A 22653-nucleotide genomic window follows, 5' to 3' on the forward strand; every position below is an offset into this window, starting at 1 on the left:
TATTCACCAGAAACGGAGCTCCCCGGTGGCCCAACATTTTAATTCTGCTTCCTATTCCTGTTCCCGACATGTCGGTTTGTAGCCTCCTTTCGTGCCACGATGAGGCTACCTTCGGCGGAGTAGCAACACTTTATGTTCTGTTCAACCTAGCAGTGTGAATATCAATTTCTCCTTCCGGTAACCCTCCCCCTCCTCTTCCCTCTTCTATTCTCCACTCTGGCCTCTTAACTCTTCTTACTGGCCTATCACCTCCCCTGGTGCCTCACTTCCCTTTCTCCTATCGTCCATTCACCTCCCCAATCAGATTCCTCCTTCTTCTCCCCACCCCCCACCTTTTTATTTTGATGACTTTCTTCTTCTCCAGTCCTGAAAACTGGTCTCAGCCTTTTGTTTCCATGGGTGCTGTCTGACTTGAGTTCCTCCAGCATTTTGTGTATGTTGCTTTGGATTTCCAACATCTGCAGAATTTCCTGTATAAACAAATCAAATTACTCATTCAATTCCTAGTAAGTGGTAGTTTCAGTAAGGGTTTCAGTTGTCCTTTGGTGAGAGCAAGTTGACAGGTGATTCTCCTGATTGGATGCTGGATTGCTCTAGAAAAATAGACATGAGATTTTGCAGATGCTGCAGATCTTGAGCAACACATACAAAATGCTAGTGGAACTCAATTGGTCAGGCAGCTTCTATGGAGGGGAATAAACAGTTGAATTTCAGGTTAAGACCTTCAGACTCAGTCCTCCATATTTTGTGTGTCTGTTCTGGAAAAGTAAAATGGATGTAAAGCATAAGATCAGGTTCTCTATCAAATAAATAGGTACAGAGTCATACAAGAGTACAGCACAGACACAGACCCTTTGGCTCACCTAGTCCGTGCTTAACTATTTAAATTGCCCAGTCCCATTGACCTGCACCCATACCACTCCTGTCCATGTACCTATTCAAACTTCTCTTAAAGCTTGAAATTGTGCTCATATATACTACTTATGCTGGCAGCTCCTTCCACACTCTCACCACCCTCTGAGTGAAGAATTTTCCCCTCAATCTATTCTCAATCTTCTATGCTGTAAAGAATACAGTCCTGACCTATTCAATCTTTCCTTATAACTCGGGTCCTCCAGTCCCAGCAATATCCTTGTATATTTTCTCTGTACTCTTTCAACCTTGTTTATATCTTTTTTGTTGATAGGTTACCAAAAATAAACATAGTACTCCAAATTAGGCCTCACCATCATCTTGTACAACTTCAACATAACATCCCATCTCATGTGCTCAATGCATTGATTTATGAAGTTATGACCCTATCTGCCTGTGCAACCACTTTCGATAAATTATGGACCTGTATCCCCAGATCCCTTTGTTCTGCTGCACTCCTCAGTGCTCTGCTGTTCACTGTGTAAGATCTTCTCTCATTGGTCCTACTGAAGTGCAAAGCATCACACTTGTCTGCATTAAATTCCATTTGCCATTTTTCAGCCCATTTTTCCAGCTGGTCCAGATCCTACTGCAAGCTCTGATAATCTTCTTCACTGTCCACTACACCCCAATCTTATCAGAAGTGGATTTGAAATTACTAAGATGTATTATTCATATTCGGCTATACAATGCCCTGTTGACTTATGGTAACAAAAGTGTTGTGAAACTGAATATTTGCATTGATTTTATCAAACATTTTCATTCAGTTACGATGTAGCTGATCCATATTTTAATTCCATTTAATTGGTTACCTATTAATCCACCTACGTCAGTAGAAACATAGAAAACCTACAGCACAATACAGGCCCTTCGGCCTACAAAGTTGTGCCGAACATGTCCTTACCTTAGTATTATGAAATGTTACATTTACGTGGTCTCAGCAGCTGCCAGTCTTTTGATCCCATCATACAAAATAAAGTCGTAAAATGCATGCAACATACACAAAATGCTGGTGGAATGTAGCAGGCCACACAGCATCCACAGGAAAAAGCACCAGAAGCACAGCTGACGTTTCGGGCCGAGATCCTTCATCAGGACAAACTGACAAAGGGTCTCGGCCCAAACCATCAACTATGCTTCTTCCTATGGATGCTGTCTGGCCTGCTGCGTTCCACCAGCATTTTGCGTGTGTTGCTTGAATTTCCAGCATCTGCAGATTTCCTCGTGTTTGCATCGTAAAATGCATATCTAGTTGATCTGCACACATACATGCAACTTCTGTCTGTCTGATCACTGCTATGTTTATAACATATTAACAATAGGTTGGTGTGACTTTTAGTGAAATGCTCTTTCAGAGCATTTTTTTTGTTAATGAACTGCTTCCAGAAGGTTTTACATAGTGAAACATTAGAAAGTAATTTCATATTTAACTGTAGAAGTAAAACAATTTTAGGAAAACCCATCAGGTCAATTCTAGAGTGGCTGGTACTGGTTTTCCAGTGTTTCAGTACAGTCTACTTCTAGGTGGCTAACTTATTTGTTATACAAGACTATTATGATGGTGGGACTCTCACCAAAACATCATAACTTAGACTATATTGGGTTCAGGGCAAAAGTACTTCATTCCAATTTTGGTAGAGAAAGAATATAAATATCAAGTGGAGCAACCTAAAAATGCACAAGCATCTCTAGATTACTTATAAATACAGTGTGTTTTGCTCACTGAAAACTGGCACAGGAATTAAATGTTACATTATTCACAAGGATGCATGTGTAATTGTTTGCTTGGGATGAATGTATGTGCTGCTTGCATTTATTTTTGTTTTGCAGTATACTCTTAACTCAGTTGTTTAGTATGAATACAAATGTAATTACGTGGCTAAATTCTAATGTTTAGTTTAGCAATATTTTAATTAAAAAATTAATGTATAATTCAAACCGGCTTTATAATAAAAACTAACATTTCAGTTGGAAGATTGAGAGTCCATGATTGAGAAAGGGTTTAACGTAGTTTTCACAATACACTGTAATGAGAAAAGATGTTGAAGATGAAGTATAGAAATTGTTGTAACATTAAAAATCATTCTGTTAGCAAAGAATTTTAATGATTCATTTCCTTTTTTTTCTATTTGTTCAGGTGCCACCAGGGAAATTGGTTCAGCATTAACCAGAATGTGTATGAGGCACAGAAGCATTGAGACTAAACTTCGTCAGTTCTCAGCGTGAGTTACTTGGCTTTGTAGATGTGGAATAATATTATGAATTGGAATAAATTTCAGTTGGTTTGTTATCGGCTTGGGCTAATTAATGTCTATATGTAATCCAGTGTAGAACATAGAATAGTACAGCACAGTACAGGCCCTTCGGCCCACAATGTTGTGCTGACCCTTAAACCCTGCCTCCCATATAACCCGCCAACTGAAATTTCTCCATATACCTGTCCTGTAGTTTCTTAAATTTCACTAGTGTATCTGCCTCCACCACAGACTCAGGCAGTGCATTCCATGCACCAATCGCTCTCTGAGTAAAACACCTTCCTCTAATATCCCCCTTGAACTTCCCACCCCTTACCTTAAAGCCATGTCCTCTTGTATTGAGCAGTGGTGCCCTGGGGAAGAGGCGCTGGCTGTCCACTCTGTCTATTCCTCTTAATATCTTGTATACCTCTCATCCTCCTTCTCTCCAAAGAGTAAAGCCCTAGCTCCCTTAATCTCCGATCATAATGCATACTCTCTAAACCAGGAAGCATCCTGGTAAATCTCCTCTGTACCCTTTCCAATGCTTCCACATATTTCCTATAGTGAGGTGACCAGAACTGGACACAGTACTCCCAGTGTGGCCTCAGCAGAGTTTTATAGAGCTGCATCATTACCCCGCAACTCTTAAACTCTATCCCTCTACTTATGAAAGCTAACACTCCATAAGCTTTCTTAACTACCCTCCCTACCTGTGAGGCAACCTGTGTGGACATGTACCCCCAGATCCCTCTGCTCCTCCACACTACCAAGTATCCTGCCATTTACTTTGTACTCTGCCATGGAGTTTGTCCTTCCAAAAGTGTACCACCTCACACTTCTCCGGGTTGAACTCTATCTGCCACTTCTCAGCCCACTTCTGCATCTTATCAATGTCTCTCTGCAATCCTCTACAGTCCTCTACACTATCCACAAGAGTTTATTTAGAGATAAAGTTTTGAGTCAAACCAATGAGCTGTCATCTGATCCAATTCAAAGTCCTTGAACCTCTCCTTCTAAAGGAACCAATAACCAATTGGTTATTTCATTACCAATGTTCCCCTCCACCACCACCCTCCTCCAGCTGGCAGATTTGGTCCTCACCATCAACAGTTTCTCCTTCGGCTCCTCCCACTTTTTCCAGACTCAAGTGGTGGGCATGGGCAACCACAAGGGCTCCAGCTATGCCTGCCTTTTTGTTGGCTATGTAGAACAGTCCATGTTCCAAGCCTTTCCAGTAATGCTTCCCAACTCTTCCTCCACTACATTGATGACTGCATTGGTGCTGGTTTCTCCTTCCACTAATTGTTTTTCCTCCCCACCTCCCTTCTGTTCCCCACTCAGTCCTCTCACTTGCTGATCTCCTCCACTTGGTGCCCCTCTTCCTGCCCTTCCTCCTATGGCCAAATCTCCTCTCCTTCCACATTCTTTCCTCTCCAGCCCTTTACCATTCCAACCCACAGGGCTTCGAAGAAGGGTCTCTGCCTGAAATATTGACTTCATTTCCAAGGATGCCTCCTGACCTGCTCCAGCATTTTACATGTGTTGCTTAGATTTCCAGCATCTGTAAAATTTATTTTTTTTATCATGTTCCACAATTTTGTTTCTATACTGCCAAGTGGCATTATATTGCATGTTGTAATATGTGCTTAGGCATGGGTTATTCTTGTTTATGACAGCCTTTAATTAATGTTTAATTTTTTTTGCAATATATGGATCAAATAGATATCAAAAGGCAGTCTAATTTCAGGTTTAGCAGATCATGCATGTGTTTTAATGGTCTGAGATGTTTAAAAGTAACAAAAATTGAATGGTCTTTTGGGGAAGAAAATAGTTGATAAATGGCAAGTCACAAACAAGGGTAAGTCTGCAGATGCTGGAAATCCGAGCAACACACACAAAATGTTGGAGGGACTCAGCAAGCCAGGCAGTACATATGGTAAAAAGTACAGTCAATGTCTCAGGCCAAAACCCTTCGGCAGGACTGGAGGGAAAAAAAAGCTGAGGGGTAGATTTGAAAGGTGGGAGACCAGAGAGAGAAACACCAGGCAATAGGTGAAACTTGGAGAGGAGAGATGAAGCAAACAGCTAGGAAGATGATTGGTGAAAGAGACAGAAGGACATGGAAGAAAGAAAAGGAGGAGCACCGGGGGAGGCGATGGGTGGGCAAGGAGATAGCATGAGAGAGACACACAAGGGGATGAGAAATGGTGAAAGGTTGGGGGGGGGCGTGGGGAATGATGGAGGTAGTACTGGAAGTTGGATAGTTCGATGTCACCAGGACTGGACGAAATATACCCCAGGCTACTGTGGGAGGCGAGGGAGGAGATTGCTGAGCCTCTGGCGATGATCTTTGCATCATCAGTGAGGACGGGAGAGGTACCAGACAACTGGAGGGTTGCGGATGTTCTTCCTTGATTCAAGAAAGAAACATAGAAACATAGAAAATAGGTGCAGGAGTAGGCCATTCGGCCCTTCTAGCCTGCACCGCCATTCAGTATGATCATGGCTGATCATCCACTCAGAACCCTGTACCAGCCTTCCCTCCATACCCCCTGATCCCTTTAGCCACAAAGGCCATATCTAACTCCCTCTTAAATATAGCCAATGAACTGGCCTCAACTGTTTCCTGTGGCAGAGAATTCCACAGATTCACCACTCTCTGTGTGAAGAAGTTTTTCCTAATCTCGGTCCTAAAAGGCTTCCCCTTTATCCTCAAACTGTGACCCCTCGTTCTGGACTTCCCCAACATCGGGAACAATCTTCCTGCATCTAGCCTGTCCAATTCCTTTAGGATTTTATACGTTTCAATAAGATCCCCCCTCAATCTTCTAAATTCCAATGAGTATAAGCCTAGTTCATCCAGTCTTTCATCATATGAAGGTCCTGCCATCCCAGGAATCAATCTGGTGAATCTTCTTTGTACTCCCTCTATGGCAAGGATGTCTTTCCTCAGATTAGGGAACCAAAACTACACACAATACTCCAGGTGTGGTCTCACCAAGGCCTTGTACAACTGCAGTAGTACCTCCCTGCTCCTGTACTCGAATCCTCTCGCTATAAATGCCAGCATACCATTCGCCTTTTTCACCGCCTGCTGTACCTGCATGCCCACTTTCAATGACTGGTGTATAATGACACCCAGGTCTCGTTGCACCTCCCCTTTTCCTAATCGGCCACCATTCAGATAATAATCTGTTTTCCTGTTTTTGCCACCAAAGTGGATAACCTCACATTTATCCACATTAAATTGCATCTGCCATGAATTTGCCCACTCACCTAACCTATCCAAGTCACCCTGCATCCTCTTAGCATCCTCCTCACAGCTAACACTGCCGCCCAGCTTCGTGTCATCCGCAAACTTGGAGATGCTGCATTTGATTCCCTCATCCAAGTCATTAATATATATTGTAAACAACTGGGGTCACAGCACTGAGCCTTGCGGTACCCCATTAGTCACTGCCTGCCATTCTGAAAAGGTCCCATTTATTCCCACTCTTTGCTTCCTGTCTGCCAACCAATTCTCTATCCACATCAATACCTTACCCCCAATACCGTGTGCTTTAAGTTTGCACACTAATCTCCTGTGTGGGACCTTGTCAAAAGCCTTTTGAAAATCCAAATATACCACATCCACTGGTTCTCCCCTATCCACTCTACTAGTTACATCCTCAAAAAATTCTATGGGATTCGTCAGACATGATTTTCCTAACCGGTCTATAATTCCCCGATTTCTCTCTCCCTCCTTTTTTAAAAAGTGGGGTTACATTAGCCACCCTCCAATCCTCAGGAACTAGTCCAGAATCTAAAGAGTTTTGAAAAATTATCACTAATGCTTCCACTATTTCTTGGGCTACTTCGTTAAGCACTCTGGGATGCAGACCGTCTGGCCCTGGGGATTTATCTGCCTTTAATCCCTTCAATTTACCTAACACCACTTCCCTACTATCATGTATTTCCCTCAGTTCCTCCATCTCACTGGACTCTCTGTCCCCTACTATTTCTGGAAGATTATTTATGTCCTCCTTAGTGAAGACAGAACCAAAGTAATTATTCAATTGGTCTGCCATGTCCTTGCTCCTCATAATCAATTCACCTGCTTCTGTCTGTAGGAGACCTACATTTGTCTTAACCAATCTTTTTCTTTTCACATATCTATAAAAGCTTTTACAGTCAGTTTTTATGTTTCCTGCCAGTTTTCTCTCATAATCTTTTTTCCCCTTCCTAATTAAGCCCTTTGTCCTCCTCTGCTGAACTCTGAATTTCTCCCAGTCCTCAGGTGAGCCACTTTTTCTGGCTAATTTGTATGCGTCTTCTTTGGAATTGATACTATCCTTAATTTCCCTTGTCAGCCACGGGTGCACTACCTTCCTTGATTTATTCTTTTGCCAAACTGGGATGAACAATTGTTGTAGTTCATCCATGCGATCTTCAAATGCTTGCCATTGCATATCCACCATCAACCCTGTAAGTGCCATTTGCCAGTCTATCTTAGCTAATTCACGTCTCATACCTTCAAAGTTACCCTTCTTTAAGTTCAGAACCTTTATTTCTGAATTAACTATGTCACTCTCCATCTTAATGAAGTATTCCACCATATTATGGTCACTCTTACCCAAGGGGCCTCTCACGACAAGATTGTTAATTAACCCTTCCTCATTGCTCAATACCCAGTCTAGAGTAGCCTGCTCTCTAGTTGGTTCTTTGACATGTTGGTTCAAAAAACCATCCCGCATACATTTCAAGAAATCCTCTTCCTCAGCACCCTTACCAATTTGGTTCACCCAATCTATATGTAGATTGAAGTCACCCATTATAACTGCTGTTCCTTTATTGCACACATTTCTAATTTCCTGTTTAATACCATCCCCAACCTCACTACTACTGTTAGGTGGCCTGTACACAACTCCCACCAGCATTTTCTGCCCCTTAGTGTTATGCAGCTCTACTCATATAGATTCCACATCCTCCCGGCTAATGTCCTTCCTTTCTATTGCGTTAATCTCCTCTCTAACCAGCAATGCTACCCCACCTCCTTTTCTTTCATGTCTATCCCTCCTAAATATTGAATATCCCTGAATGTTGAGCTCCCATCCTTGGTCACCCTGGAGCCATGTCTCTGTGATGCCAACTATATCATATTCATAGAGCGTAGAGATAGCCCAGGAAATTATAGACCAGTGAATCTGACTTCAGTGGTTGGTAAGTTGATGGAGAAAATTCTGAGCGGCAGGATTTATGAACATTTGGAAAGGCATAATATGATTATGAATAGTCAGCATAGCTTTGTCAGAGGCAGGTCGTGTCTTATGAGCCTGATTGAATTTCTTGACGATGTGACTAAACACATTGATGAAGGTAGAGCAGTAGATGTAGTTTATGTGGATTTCAGTAAGGCATTTGATAAGGTACCCCATGCAAGGCTTATGGAGAAAGTCAGGAGGCATGGGATCCAAGGGGACATTGCCTACTGTGGCAAGCCAGTTCTGGATCCACAAAGCAAAGAGTGGTTGAGACGGGTCATATTCTGCATGGAGGTTGGTGACCAGTGGTGTCCCTCATGGATCTGTTCTGGTACCCCTACTGTTTGTGATTTTTATAAATGACCTGGATGAGGAAATGATGGGTTAGTAAATTTGCTGATTACACAAAGATTGGGGGTGTTGTGGATAGTGTGGAGGGCTGTCAGAGATTACAGCGGGACATTGATAGGATGCAAAACTGGGCTGAGAAGTGGCAGATCTTCCATATGAAGAAAGACTGGATGAACTAGGCTTGTACTCGTTGGAATTTAGATTGAGGGGGGATCTGATTGAAACGTATAAAATCCTAAAGGGATTGGACAGGCTAGATGCAGGAAGATTGTTCCCGATGTTGGGGAAGTCCAGAACGATGGGTCACGGTTTGAGGATAAAGGCGAAGCCTTTTAGGACTGAGATTAGGAAAAACTTCTTCACACAGAGAGTGGTGAATCTGTGGAATTCTCTGCCACAGGAAACAGTTGAGGCCAGTTTATTGGCTATATTTAAGAGGGAGTTAGATATGGCCCTTGTGGCTAGGGGGATCAGAGGGTATGGAGGGAAGGCTGGTGCAGGGTTCTGAGTTGGATGATCATCCATGATCATAATAAATGTCAGTGCAGGCTCGAAGGGCCGAATGGCCTACTGCACCTATTTTCTATGTTTTCTAACCCAGACAAGTGTGAGGTGGTTCATTTTGGTAGGTCAATTATGATGGCAGAATATAGTGTTAATAGTAGGACTCCAGGCAGTGTGGAGGATCAGAGGGATCTTGGGGTCCGAGTCCATAGGACACTCTAAGCTGCTGTGCAGGTTGACTCTGCGGTTAAGAAGGCATACGGTGCATTGGCCTTCATCAATCGTGGGATTGAGTTCAGGTGCTGAGAGGTAATGTGGTATGCAAAAGTTTGGGCACCCCAGTCAAAATTTCTGTTACTGTGAATAGCTAAGTGAGTAAAGGATGACCTGATTTCCAAAAGGCATAAAGTTAAAGATGACACATTTCTTTAATATTTTAAGCAAGATTACTTTTTTATTTCCATCTTTTACAGTTTCAAAATAACAAATAAGGAAAAGGGCCAGAAGCAAAAGTTTGGGCACCCTGCATGGTCAGTAACACCCCCCTTTGACAAGCATCACAGCTTGTAAAAGCTTTCTGTAGCCAGCTAAGAGTCTTTCAATTTTTGTTTGGGGTATTTTCGCCCATTCTTAGAACCATAGAACCATAGAAGATTACAGCACAGAAACAGGCCTTTTGGCTCTTCTTGGCTGTGCTGAACCATTTTTCTTCTTAGTCCCACTGACCTGCACCTGGACCATATCCCTCCATACATCTCTCATCCATGTACCTGTCCAAGTTTTTCTTAAATGTTAAAAGTGAGCCCGCATTTACCACGTCATCTGGCAGCTCATTCCACACTCCCACCACTCTCTGTGTGAAGAAGCCCCTCCCCCAATGTTCCCTTTAAATTTTCCCCCTTCACCCTTAACCCATGTCCTCTGTTTTTTTCTCCCCTGGCCTCAGTGGAAAAAGCCTGCTTGCATTCACTCTATCTATACCCATCATAATTTTATATACCTCTATCAAATCTTCCCTCATTCTACTACGCTCCAGGGAATAAAGTCTTAACCTATTCAACCTTTCTCTGTAACTTACTTCCTCAGGTCCCAACAACATCCTTGTAAACCTTCTCTGCACTCTTTCAACCTTATTAATATCTTTCCTGTAATTTGGTGACCAAAACTGCACATAATACTCTAAATTTGGCATCACCAACCTCACCATAACATTCCAACTCTTATACTCAATACTTTGATTTATAAAGTCCAATGTACCAAAAGCTCTCTTTACCACCCTATCTACCTGTGACGCCACTTTTAGGGAATTTTGTATCTGTATTCCCAGATCCCTCTGTTTTACTACACTCCTCAGTGCCTTACCATTTATCCTGTATGTTCTACCTTGGTTTGTCCTTCCAAAGTGCATACCTTCCTTGCAAAAGGCTTCTAGTTCTGTGAGATTCTTGGGCTGTCTTGTATGCACTGCTCTGTTGAGGTCTATCCACAGATTCTCAATGATGTTTAGGTCAGGAGACTGTGAGGGCCATGGCAAAACCTTCAGCTTGCGCCTCTTGAGGTAGTCCATTATGGATTTTGAGGTTTATTTAGGATCATTATCCTGTTGTAGAAGGCATCCTCTTTTCGTCTTCAGCTTTTTTTTTTACAGACGGTGTGACGTTTGCTTCCTGAATTTGCTGGTATTTAATTAAATTTATTCTTCCCTCTTCCAGTGAAATGTTCCCCATGCCACTGGCTGCAACACAAGCCCAAAGCATGATCAATCCACCCCCGTGCTTAACAGTTGGAGAGGTGTTCTTTTCATGAAATTCTTCACCCTTTTTTCTCCAAATATAACTTTGCTCATTGCGGCCAAAAAGTTCTATTTTAACTTCATCAGTCCACAGGACTTGTTTCCAACATGCATCAGGCTTGTTTAGATGTTCCTTTGCAAACTTCTGACACTGAGTTTTGTGGTGAGGGTGCAGGAAAGGTTGTCTTCTGATGACTCTTCATGAAGGTCATAGTTGTGCAGGTGTCGCTGCACAGTAGAACAGTGCACCACCACTCCAGAGTCTGCTAAATCTTCCTGAAGGTCTTTTGCATTCAAATGGGGGTTTGGATTTGCCTTCTAGCAATCCTAAGAGCAGTTCTCTTGGAAAATTTTCTTGGTCTTCCAGACCTCAACTTGACCTCCACCACTGTTAACTGCCATTTCTTAATTGCATTATGAACTGAGGAAACGGCTACCTGAAAATGCTTTGCTATCTTCTTATAGCCTTCTCCTGCATTGTGGGCATCATTTATTTTAATCTTCAGAGTGCTAGGCAGCTGCTTAGAGGAGCCCATGGCTACTGATTGTTGGGACAAGGTTTGAGGAGTCAGGGTATTATTAAAGCTTTGAAATTTGCATCACCTGGCCTTTCCTAACAATGACTATGAACAAGCCATAGCCCTAACAGGCTACTTAAGGTCTGAGACCTTGGTAAAAGTTATCTGAGAGCTCAAATCTCTTGGGGTGCCCAAACTTTTGCTTGGTTCTCCTTTCCTTTTTTTCACTCTAAAATTGTACAAAACAAAAATAATACACTAATCTTGCTTAAAATGTTGAAAAGAATGTTTCATCTTTAACTTTATGACTTTTGGAGATCAGTTCATCTTCTACTCACTTAAATATTCACAGTAACAGAAATTTTTGACCAAACCTTTGCATGCCACTGTATATAGGGCCCTGTTCAGACCCCACTTGGAGCATTGTGCTCAGTTCTGGTCGCCTCACTGCAGGAAGGATGTGGAAACCATAGAAAAGGTGCAGAGGAGATTTACAAGGATGTTGCCTGGATTGGGGAGCATGCTTCATGAGAATAGGTTGAGTGAACTTGGCTTTTCCTCCTTGGAGCGACGGAGGATGAGAGGTGACCTGATAGAGGTGTGCAAGATGATGAGAGGTATTGATCGTGTGCATAGTCAGAGGCTTTTTCCCAGGGCTGAAATGGCTAACACGAGAGGGCACAGTTTTAAGGTGCTTGGAAACAGATACAGAGGAGATGTCAGGGGTAAGTTTTTTGCACAGAGAGTGGTGAGTGTGTGGAGTGGGCTGCCGGCGATGGTGGTGGATACGATAGGATCTTTTAAGAGACTCCTGGATAAGTACATGGAGCTTAGAAAAATAGAGGGCTATGGGTAATCCTAGGTAATTTCTAAGGTAAGGACATGTTCGGCGCATCTTTGTGGGCCAAATGGCTTGTACTGTGCTGTAGGTTTTCTGTGTTCTAAATTTGAGAAATTGATGTTCATGCCATCAAGTTGGAGGCTACCCTAACGGAATTTAAGGTGTTGTTTCTCCAACCTAAGTGTGGCATTATCCCGTCAGTGAACAAGGTCATGGATGGACATATCAAAATTTGAATGGGATCTGCAGGAATCGCTCCCTACATGATTCCCTTGTCCATTCATCCCTCCACGCTGATCTCCCTCCCGAAAGCGGAATTAAGTACTTCACCTGCCCCTACACCGCTCTCCGCAGTACCATTCAGAGCTCCAAACAGTCCTTCCAGGTGAGGCAATACTTCACCTGCGAGTCTGTTGGGGTCATATACTGTGAGTCAGTGGCCACCCATTTTAATTCCACTTCCCATTCCCATTCTAATATGTCCATCCATGTCCTCCACTGTCGGGATAAGGCCACACTTGGATTGGAGGAACAACACCTTATATTCAGTTTGAGTAACCTCCAACCTGACGGCATGAACATCAATTTCTCAAACTTCCAGTAATGTCTCCAGCACCGCTCCTTCACCATTTCCCATCCCCTTGTCCCTCTTTCATGTTATCTCCTTGCCTGCCCATCACCTCAGTTTTTTTTTTCTCCAGTCCTGCGGAAGGGTTTTGGCCTGAAACATTTCCAAATATGCTGCCTGGCCTGCTAAGTTCCTCCAGCAATTTGTGTGTGATAAATGGCAAGTAGTGTGTGTATTGTTATTACAATACATGCCTTGATGTTAAATGAACTCACGTTTAAAATGTAGCGTTCTTCTTGTCTTAAAAAAAATTCCCTTGCTAAGTTTAATGCAATTTTGTTAATCTAGAGCTTTGATCGATTGCCTGATAAATCCGCTGCAGGATCAAATGGAAGAATGGAAGAAAGTGGTTAATCAGCTTGACAAGGACCATGCAAAGGGTACACTTAATCAAAGATTCATTGCTTTAAGTTGTAATTTGAACAAACAATTTGTTAACAAGAAGTTTGCCTTTTTGAAACAAAATCTGCAGCAATTTACTCTAGTTTTGCAAATAATTGAAAATAAATGTTTTCCCTTGTTGGATCTTGATTCTTGTGTGATCCAAAGATTTTTTGAAATAAGGCATAAAATGTTACTTACGGTCATTCTATCAAGTTCAAAGTAAATTTAACAAAAATAAGATTCCAGTGGTAGCAATTAACCTATAAAATAGCCAAGTTTGAGTGACATGACACTTGCTACTGAAAACTAAGAAGTTTCTAGAAGAATACAGAAGCAACCATATCTTAATTGCTGGAATACTCACTGACCAATTAAATATACAGTATATAGGTAATTATATAATAAAAATAAAGCAAGCATGGGAAAGTTAAACTACAAGAAAAATACAAGAAAAGTAACAATTTTACACCCTAATCCAACATGTTTGAAAGTCAGTATTTATTTGTGTTCAGAGGAAATGTTAGTAACAGTGAGCCAGGAAAGTATAGATGTATGGTATTTTGTATACAGATTACAAATTGGTCCTGGTTTTCGTAATGCTACCCACCTTATTCTTCTCTCTTCGATTATGATAAAAGTATATTCAAGGTGTAAATTCAAGATGTATTTTGGATTTACTAAACTGACTTGTGCTTCAAAATATAGAAATTGTTTCAGTAGTGAATGCAATATTGCAAAATGTAGATCTTGACAGTAGTTTCCTTTTCTTTAAAGAATATAAGAAAGCTCGTCAAGAAATCAAAAAGAAATCATCTGATACATTGAAACTTCAGAAAAAAGCAAAGAAAGGTACTTGATTTCAAAATTTGCCAATTTCTCTCTTTACAGACATAGAAATGCATTGGGTGTTTCATTTTATTATGGCAGAGGAAGAATCAGTTCCTAACACAGCCACAGACAGCAAGTCAGGCAGCATCTATGAAAATAAATGGACAGTCAACATTTTGTGCCAAAACCCTGCAACAGGATTGGAAAGTAAGAGAGAAGACACCAGAATAAATAAGTGGTATGGGGGGGTGCAGGAAGGAGAACAAACTAGAAGGTGTAGCCAGGTGAGAGGGAAAGGTAAAGGGCTGATAGGAGAGGAGAGTGGACTATAGGAGAAAGGGAAGATTGAGTGTCACCAAGGGGCAGTAATAGGCGGGTGAGAAGAGGTAAGAGGCCTGAGTGGGGAATAGAAGAAGAGGGCAGGGGAGGGGAAAAGGAAATCAAGTGACCAGGAAGAGAAATCGATTTTCATGCCACCAGGTTGGAGAGAACCTAGACAAAATATGAGGTGTTGCTCCTCCGTCCTGAGATCTCTGAGAGTCGCCTCATCGTGGCAGAAGAGGAGGTCATGGATGGACCGACATGTCAGAATGGAGATAGGAATTAAAATGGTTGGCCACTGGAAATTCCACTTTTGCCAGATGGAGTGGAGGTGCTCAATAAAGTAGTCCCCTAATTTATGCAGGATCTCACCAATATAGAGGAGGCTGCTTTGGGAGCACCAATACAATAGAGGACCCTAACAGATTCACGGGTGAAGTGTTGCCTCTCCTGGAAGGACTGTCTGAGGTGTGAATAAAAATGAGAAAGAAGATAAATGAGGAGGTGTAGCATTTCTGTCATCTATAGGAATATGTGTCAGGAGGGGCGAACGGACAAGGGGATCACAAAGGGTGCGATCCCTGCAGAAAGCAGAGAATTGTGGGGGGGGGGGAAGTAAAGTGGTGTTTTGTGGTATGAGCCCTTTGAAGATGGCAGAGGTTGTGCAGAATGGTGTGTTTGATGCAGAGGCTGATGGAGTGGTAGCTAAGGACAAGTGAAACTCTATCCATATTAAGACAGTGGAAGGAGGAATGAGGGCAGGTGTCCAGGAAATGGAAGAGATGCAGATGAGGGCAGCATGAATGGTGGAGGAAGGGAAACCCTGCTCTTTGAAGAAGGGAGGCATCTCTGATGTCCTGGAAACATGCGGCGGAAACAAGGGAGCTGAGAAAAGAGAATAACATTTTTGCAGGAGACTGGGTGGGAAGAGATATAGTCAAGGTAGCCTTGTGAAGGGGTTGGTTTATGAAATGTGTCAGTAGACTGTTTGTCTTTAGAGATGGAGACAGAGAACTAGGAATGAGGTGTCAGAAATGGACTAAGTGAAGTTAAGGGCCGGGTGGGAGTTGGAGGCAAAGTTGATGAAATTGACAAGTTCGGCATGGATGCATGAAGTAGCACCGATATAGTTGTCAATGTAGCGCAGAATTCAACAGTTCCTGAAACAATGAGTGTGGATCTTCAGGCTCCTGTACCTCCTCCCTGGCGATGGTAATTAGAAGAGGGCATGTCCAAAATGGTGTGGGTCTTACATGATGGATGCCACCTTCTGGAGACACTGCATTTTGAAGATTTCCCTCAACGGCAGGGAGGAACCGACTGAATGTAAAACCCTTTGAACCCTCTTACTGTCCTGTCCTTTAGCACCAAATGCCAGTCAGAAATTATCTCCATTGTACATCTGCAGTGACGACATGAGGACTACTGTTCAGTACGATGGCAGCTCATCAGAACCCTTCGCTATTCATAGTGGAGTGAAACAAGGATGCGTGTTGGCCCCAGCATTATTCGGCATCTTCTTCTCTATGCTATTGAAGCACGCATTTGGGACGTTGACAGAAGGCATCTACATGCACACCAGGTCTGATGAGCGGCTGTTCAATCCTGCGCGCCTGAGAGCAAGAACAAAGGTGCGAAAGATCTTAATATGTGACATGCTCTTTCCTGATGACACTGCTATAACCTCGCACACCAAACAGCAACTACAAACTCTCATGGAATGCTTCTCTAAGGCATGCAAGGACTTCGGGCTTACCATCAACCTAAAGAAAACAAATGTCCTTGCCCAGAACATAGTGGAGACATCAGTCATTACCATCGACAATTACGATCTAGAAGTGGTCCACGAGTTCACATAACTGGGGTTGACCATTAGCAACACTCTCTCCCCTGATGTTGAAATCAATAGGTGTATCGACAAAGCAACATTGATCCTTGCTCGACTCTCCTCACGGGTCTGGGAGAATCTGAAACTCGCTACAAAGACCAGGACTGCCATGTACAATGCATGCGTTATTAGCATGCTCCTGTATGGTAGTGAGACTTGGACCATCTACTCCAAATAGGAGAGGAAACTCAATAGTTTTCACCTGCGCGGCCTTTGCTGCATCCTCGGCATTACCTGGACAGACAAAGTCCCAAACTCTGTGGTGCTCTCCCGTGCTGGTCTTCCCACTATGTTCACGCTTTTAAGACAATGCAGACTGCGCTGTCCGTCGTATGAAGGATGGCAGACCGCCAAAGGACATCCTCTACAGAGAACTAGCAACAGTCAAGAGGAATGTTGGTAGACCCCATCTTCGCCTCAAGGACCTCTGCAGGCGTGACATGAAAGCCTTAAAAATCAACACAGAGTGCTGGGAGGATACTGCAGATGACTGCAACAAATGGGAGGTACTCTTCAGCAACACCTAGAACAAGGTGAAAGAGTGATCCTGAGTCAGTTTGAGGAGCAGAGAGCACAGCGGACAACAATTCCACGATGCCCTACACATGCAGCAACTGTGGCAGAGTCTGCCGTTCCAGGATCGGCCTCAATAGCCACAGTCGATGCTGCTTGACAAACCAGTGACTACCAGAGGCGCAGTACCCATGGTCGACCGTGACTGACGGAGGGGACACACACACACACACACACACACACACACACACACACACACACACACACACACACACACACACACACACACCTCTGCAGAAATTTCCTAGAGTTTTTGGTAACATACTAACTTGTCAAATAGACTTTATCTTTTGTAAAACAGTGTTGACTGCCTTGTAATTTTCTAAATGTCTTGCTACCACTTCATAATGGATTCCAGCATTTTCCCAGTGACTGAAATTAGACTTACTTGCCTACCAGTTTTTGTCCCCTTCCTTAGTTATGTTATTTACAGTCTCACAATCCTCTGGGGCCTTCAGAACTAAGCATTTTGTTTTTGGATAGGTTATACCAATGCATGTACTTCCAATGTAGCCACTACCTTAATATTCCACCATGCAGACTATCAGGTTCAGGAGACTTGTCTCAATTGGACAGGGTTTTAATTATACATTTTCTAGGAAAGAATATGACAGAACCTGTACAACAGGTCAGTGCAAAGTCTCTTCAGTTACCTTTGTCCAATTCTAAACTCAGTTTTTGAAGGGGAGCTGTTGGAGCTGTAATGAAATTTGTTTCTGTTTTTGTGTCAAAGCTGCTTGCATTTTTTATATTTCAAATGAATTATATACAGAGTAAAATTTCTTTAGTTGTAAACCATGTGTCTTATCACAAAACATGTTCAAGAATTTTAAAAAACCATACAGAATCTGAAAATAGTATTTGAATAAAATATTTTTGGAAGAAAAAGTGTTTTTGCCTTTCATAGATCATATTTTTCCTACTCAAATTATCAGGCCAGACTCCCTAAAGATTCTTGTTTTGTTTGAAAGTCAAAGGGTAGGATGTCTGTTCAATTTTCTGGAAGTTAATGTTTGAAGATTGTGGATCCTCTCACCGCTATGGGCAGAAGTTCCCACTTGCTTCAAAAAGGCAACAATTATGCCAGTCCCTAAGAAGAATAATGTGGGCTGCCTTAGTGACTATCGCTGGGTAGCATTCATATCGACAGTGATGAAATGCTTTGAGAGGTTGGTCATGACTAGACTGAGCTCCTGCCTCAGCAAGGACCTGGACTCATTGCAATTTGCCTATCACCACAATAGGTCAATAGCAGACACAATCTCAATGGCTCTCCACACAGACACCTACGACGTCAGCATTTAATACCATCATTCCCACTATCCCGATTGAGAAGTTACAGAACCTGGGCCCCTGTACCTTCCTCTGCAATTGGATCCTCGACTTCCTAACCGGAAGACCACAGTCTGTGCGGATTGCTGACAACTTATCCTCCTCGCTGATGATCAACACTGGCGCACCTCAGAGGTGTATGCTTAGCCCACTGCTCTGCTCTATATATACGCATTACTGTGTGGCTACGCATAGCTCAAATGCCATCTACAAATTTGCTGATAATACAATCATTGTTGGTAGAATCTCAGATGGTGATGAGAGGGCATACAGGAGTGAGATATGCCAATTAGTGGAATGGTGCCGCAGCAACAATCTGGCTCTCAACGTCAGTAAGATGAAAGAGCTGATTGTGGGCTTCAGGAAGGTTAAGATGAAGGAACACATATCAATCCTCACAGTGGGTTCATAAGTGGAGAGAGTGAGCAGCTTCAAGTTCCTGTGTGTCAAGATCGCTGAGGATCTAACTTGGTCCCAACATATCAAAGTAGTTATAAAGAAGGCAAGACAGTGGCTATACTTCATTAGGAGTTTGAAGAGATTTGGCATGTCAACAAATACACTCAACAACTTCAATAGTTGTACTGTAGAGAGCGTTCTGACAGGCTGCATCACTGTATGGACGGGCTACTGCACAGGACCGAAAGAAGCTGCAGAGGACTGTAAATCTTGTCAGCTCCGTCTTGGGCATTAGCCTACAAATTACGCAGGACATGTTAGGGAGCGGTGTCTCAGAAAGGCAGCGTCCATTACTTAGGACCTCCAGCACCCAGGGCATGCCCTGTTCTCACTGTTACCATCAGGTAGGAGGTACAGAAGCCTGAAGGCACACACTCAGCGATTCAGAAACAGCTTCTTCCCCTCTGCCATCCAATTCCTAAATGGACATTGAAGCTTTGGACACTACCTCACTTTTGTTTTAATATTCAGTATTTCTGTTTTTGCATGTTTTTTTTAAATCTATTCAATATACGTAATTGATTTACTTGTTTATTTATTATTATTAAGTTTTATTTTATTTATTATTTTATTTCTCTCTGCTAGATTATGTATCTTATGTAACTTAGCTGCTGCTAAATTAACAAATTTCATGTCACGTGCTGGTGTTAATAAATCTGATTCTGATACTTAACAGTTTCATTTCTTAACCACATTCCAAGTCATTAAAGATAATAGACAATAGACAATAGGTGCAGAAGTAGACCATTCGGCCCTTCGAGCCTGCACCGCCATTCTAAGATCATGGCTGATCATCTACTATCAATACCCGGTTCCTGCCTTGTCCCCATAACCCTTGATTCCCCTATCCATAAGATATCTACCTAGCTCCTTCTTGAAAGCATCCTGAGAATTGGCTTCCACTGTCTTCTGAGGCAGCACGTTCCACACCTCCACAACTCTCTGGGAGAAGAAGTTCCTCCTCAACTCTGTCCTAAATGACCTACCCCTTATTCTTAAACCATGCCCTCTGGTACTGGACTCTCCCAACATCTGGAACATATTTCCTGCCTCTATCTTGTCCAATCCCTTAATAATCTTATATGTCTCAATCAGATCCCCTCCTCAATCTCCTTAATTCCAGCGTGTACAAGCCCAGTCTCTCTAACCTCTCTGCATAAGACAGTCCGGACATCCCAGGAATTAACCTAGTGAACCTACGCTGCACCTCCTCCACGGCCAGGATGTCCTTCCTTAACCCTGGAGACCAAAACTGCACACAGTACTCCAGCTGTGGTCTCACCAGGGCCCTGTACAAATGCAAAAGGATTTCGTTGCTCTTGTACTTAATTCCCTTTGTAATAAAGCCCAACATTCCATTAGCCTTCTTCACTGCCTGCTGCACTTGCTCATTCATCGTCAGAGACTGATGAACAAGTACTCCTAGATCTCTTTGTATTTCTCCCTTACCTAACTCCACACCGTTCAGATAATAATCTGCCTTCCTGTTCTTGCTCCCAAAGTGAATAACCTCACACTTATTCACATTAAACGCCATCTGCCAAGTTTCTGCCCACACACCCAGCCTATCCAAGTCACCTTGAATTCTCCTGACATCCTCATCGCATGTCACACTGCCACCCAGCTTAGTACCATCAACAAACTTGCTGATGTTATTCACAATGCCATCCTCTAAATCATTGACATAAATCATAAACAGCTGTGGTCCCAATACCGAGCCCTGTGGCACCCCACTAGTCACTGCCTGCCATTCCGAGAAGCACCCATTCACTGCTACCCTTCGCTTTCTATCTGCCAACCAGTTTTCTATCCATGTCAATATCCTCACCCCAATGCCATGAGCTCTGATTTTACCCACCAATCTCCTATGTGGTACCTTATCGAATGCCTTCTGAAAGTCAAGGTACACCACATCCACTGGATCTCCCGTGTCTATCTTCCTGGTTACATCCTCGAAAAACTCCAGTAGATTAGTCAAGCATGATTTGCCCTTGGTAAATACATGCTGGCTCGGCCCAATCCTGTCACTGCTATCAAGATATGCGGCTATTTCATCTTTAATAATGGACTCTAGCATCTTTCCCACTACTGATGTTAGGCTAACAGGGCGATAGTTCTCTGTTTTCTCCCTCCCTCCTTTCTTAAAAAGTGGGATAACATTAGCCATTCGCCAATCCTCAAGAACTGATCCTGAATCTAAGGAACATTTGAAAATGATCACCAATGCATCCGCAATTTCCAGAGCCACCTCCTTTAGTACCCGAGGATGCAGACCATCTAGACCTGGGGATTTGTTAGCCTTCAGTCGCATCGGTCTACTCATCACTGCTTCCTTCCTAATGTCAATCTGTTTCAGTTCCTCTGTTACCTTATGTCCTTGGCCCATCCATACATCTGGGAGATTGCTTGTGTCTTCTCTAGTGAAGACAGATCCAAAGTACTTATTAAATTCGTCTGCCATTTCTCTGTTTCCCATAACAATATCTCCCAATTCATTCTTCAAGGGCCCAACATTGTTCTTAACTAAAGATGTTGCGGTGAAGTTTTAGTGTGTGGTACCCTGCAAATAAACCAAGGACACTTGGTATAAAATGTATAATACTGCGTTTATTTTCAACTTGTAAGATGTGTGGAAGAAATTCCTGCATTGATTTTACTTAATTTCATGAATATTATGATGAAGATAAATGTATTGGAGCAGATCTTCCACTTCCTTTTAAATTTCCGGTCTCGTATATCTAGACAGTGCTCCTCGGTTGTTTTAAAGAGGGCAGTACGAAGGCAGCTCTTGACTCATTAGGATACAGTCCCTCCAAGTGAAATTGGCCAGCTGTGCTGATTTTAATAGCAGAAGGTGGCACAGATTCAGCAGGCAGTTTGCCCTGCTGCTCTGGAATCCTTTGGTGCAGCACTATCTCTGGCATTCTGCTAAATGGGAAACTGCTGCAGACTTTACTCAGGGTGAGCTCATTCAGGCACATCTGGTGAATCCATGTTTGTGGGTTTGGCTTTAGCTCTGAATCAAAGACCACTTATTTACACTTTGTTTTTGTGGGTTGCAAGGTGCTTAACAAGAGTAGTTTTGGAAGTGCTCTCTAGGCTCCCCATGAATGATACTTAAGTTCTTAAAACCATCCTTAATGCTCTGGAACTTTGAACAGTCATCAGTCAGAGATTCACATGCCTTGATATCCATTCTCTCAAGGTGGCTTTGAGCACATCTTTGAATCTTGTCCTCTGTTTGCCTGGTAATCTCTTCCCATTGTAGAGCTTGGAATAGACAGCCTAACCATTGCAAACCATTATATTTGAATTGTGCACTTGAGGAAAATGCATTGGAAATGTGTATTTGGATTTGACTTCTGCAAACTTCCAACATCATAATGTTCTCCACTATAAAAGCAAATTTTGGTGTGACTCATTTCTGTACCAGTGTGTTTTTTATGGAATGAGAATAGTAAATTTTGCGATTAAACTATTTGCATGAAGTTGCAGTTCAGGAACATAGAACAGTACAGGCTCTTTGGCCCACGATATTGAACTGACATTTTAACCTATTCGGAGATCAATCTAACTCTTCCTTCTTACATACCTATCTTAGAGACTTTTAAATGAAGCTAATATATCTGTCTCCACCACCACCCATAACAGGGGTTATCACTTTCTGCATGAAAAAACCTACAGTACCTCTGACATTCCCCTCCTCCTCCCACGCCATTCTTTCCTCCAATCACCTGAAAAGTAACACACACAAAAAATGCTAATGAACACAGCAGGCAGCAGGCACAAAGGGTCTTGGCCCGAAACGTCGACTGTACCTCTTCCTATAGATGCTGCGTGGCCTG

The 22653-nt window shown here is 42.7% G+C and overlaps 1 protein-coding gene across 5 annotated transcripts in view; it reads left to right on the top strand.

Annotated features, from left to right (window-relative positions):
* The window catches only part of LOC140202851 (protein MTSS 1-like), a 303060-nt gene that overhangs the window by 212666 nt on the left and 67741 nt on the right, over positions 1–22653 (top strand). For all 5 annotated transcript variants that reach the window (XM_072268315.1, XM_072268312.1, XM_072268311.1 and 2 more), the window contains exons 4-6: positions 3050–3134; positions 13312–13403; positions 14182–14256. In XM_072268315.1, coding sequence (XP_072124416.1) covers positions 3050–3134; positions 13312–13403; positions 14182–14256 — 252 coding nt within the window. The remainder of the gene's footprint in view (positions 1–3049; positions 3135–13311; positions 13404–14181; positions 14257–22653) is intronic.

The sequence above is a fragment of the Mobula birostris genome, chromosome 9 (assembly GCF_030028105.1).
Source record: "Mobula birostris isolate sMobBir1 chromosome 9, sMobBir1.hap1, whole genome shotgun sequence".
NCBI lineage: Eukaryota > Metazoa > Chordata > Chondrichthyes > Myliobatiformes > Myliobatidae > Mobula > Mobula birostris.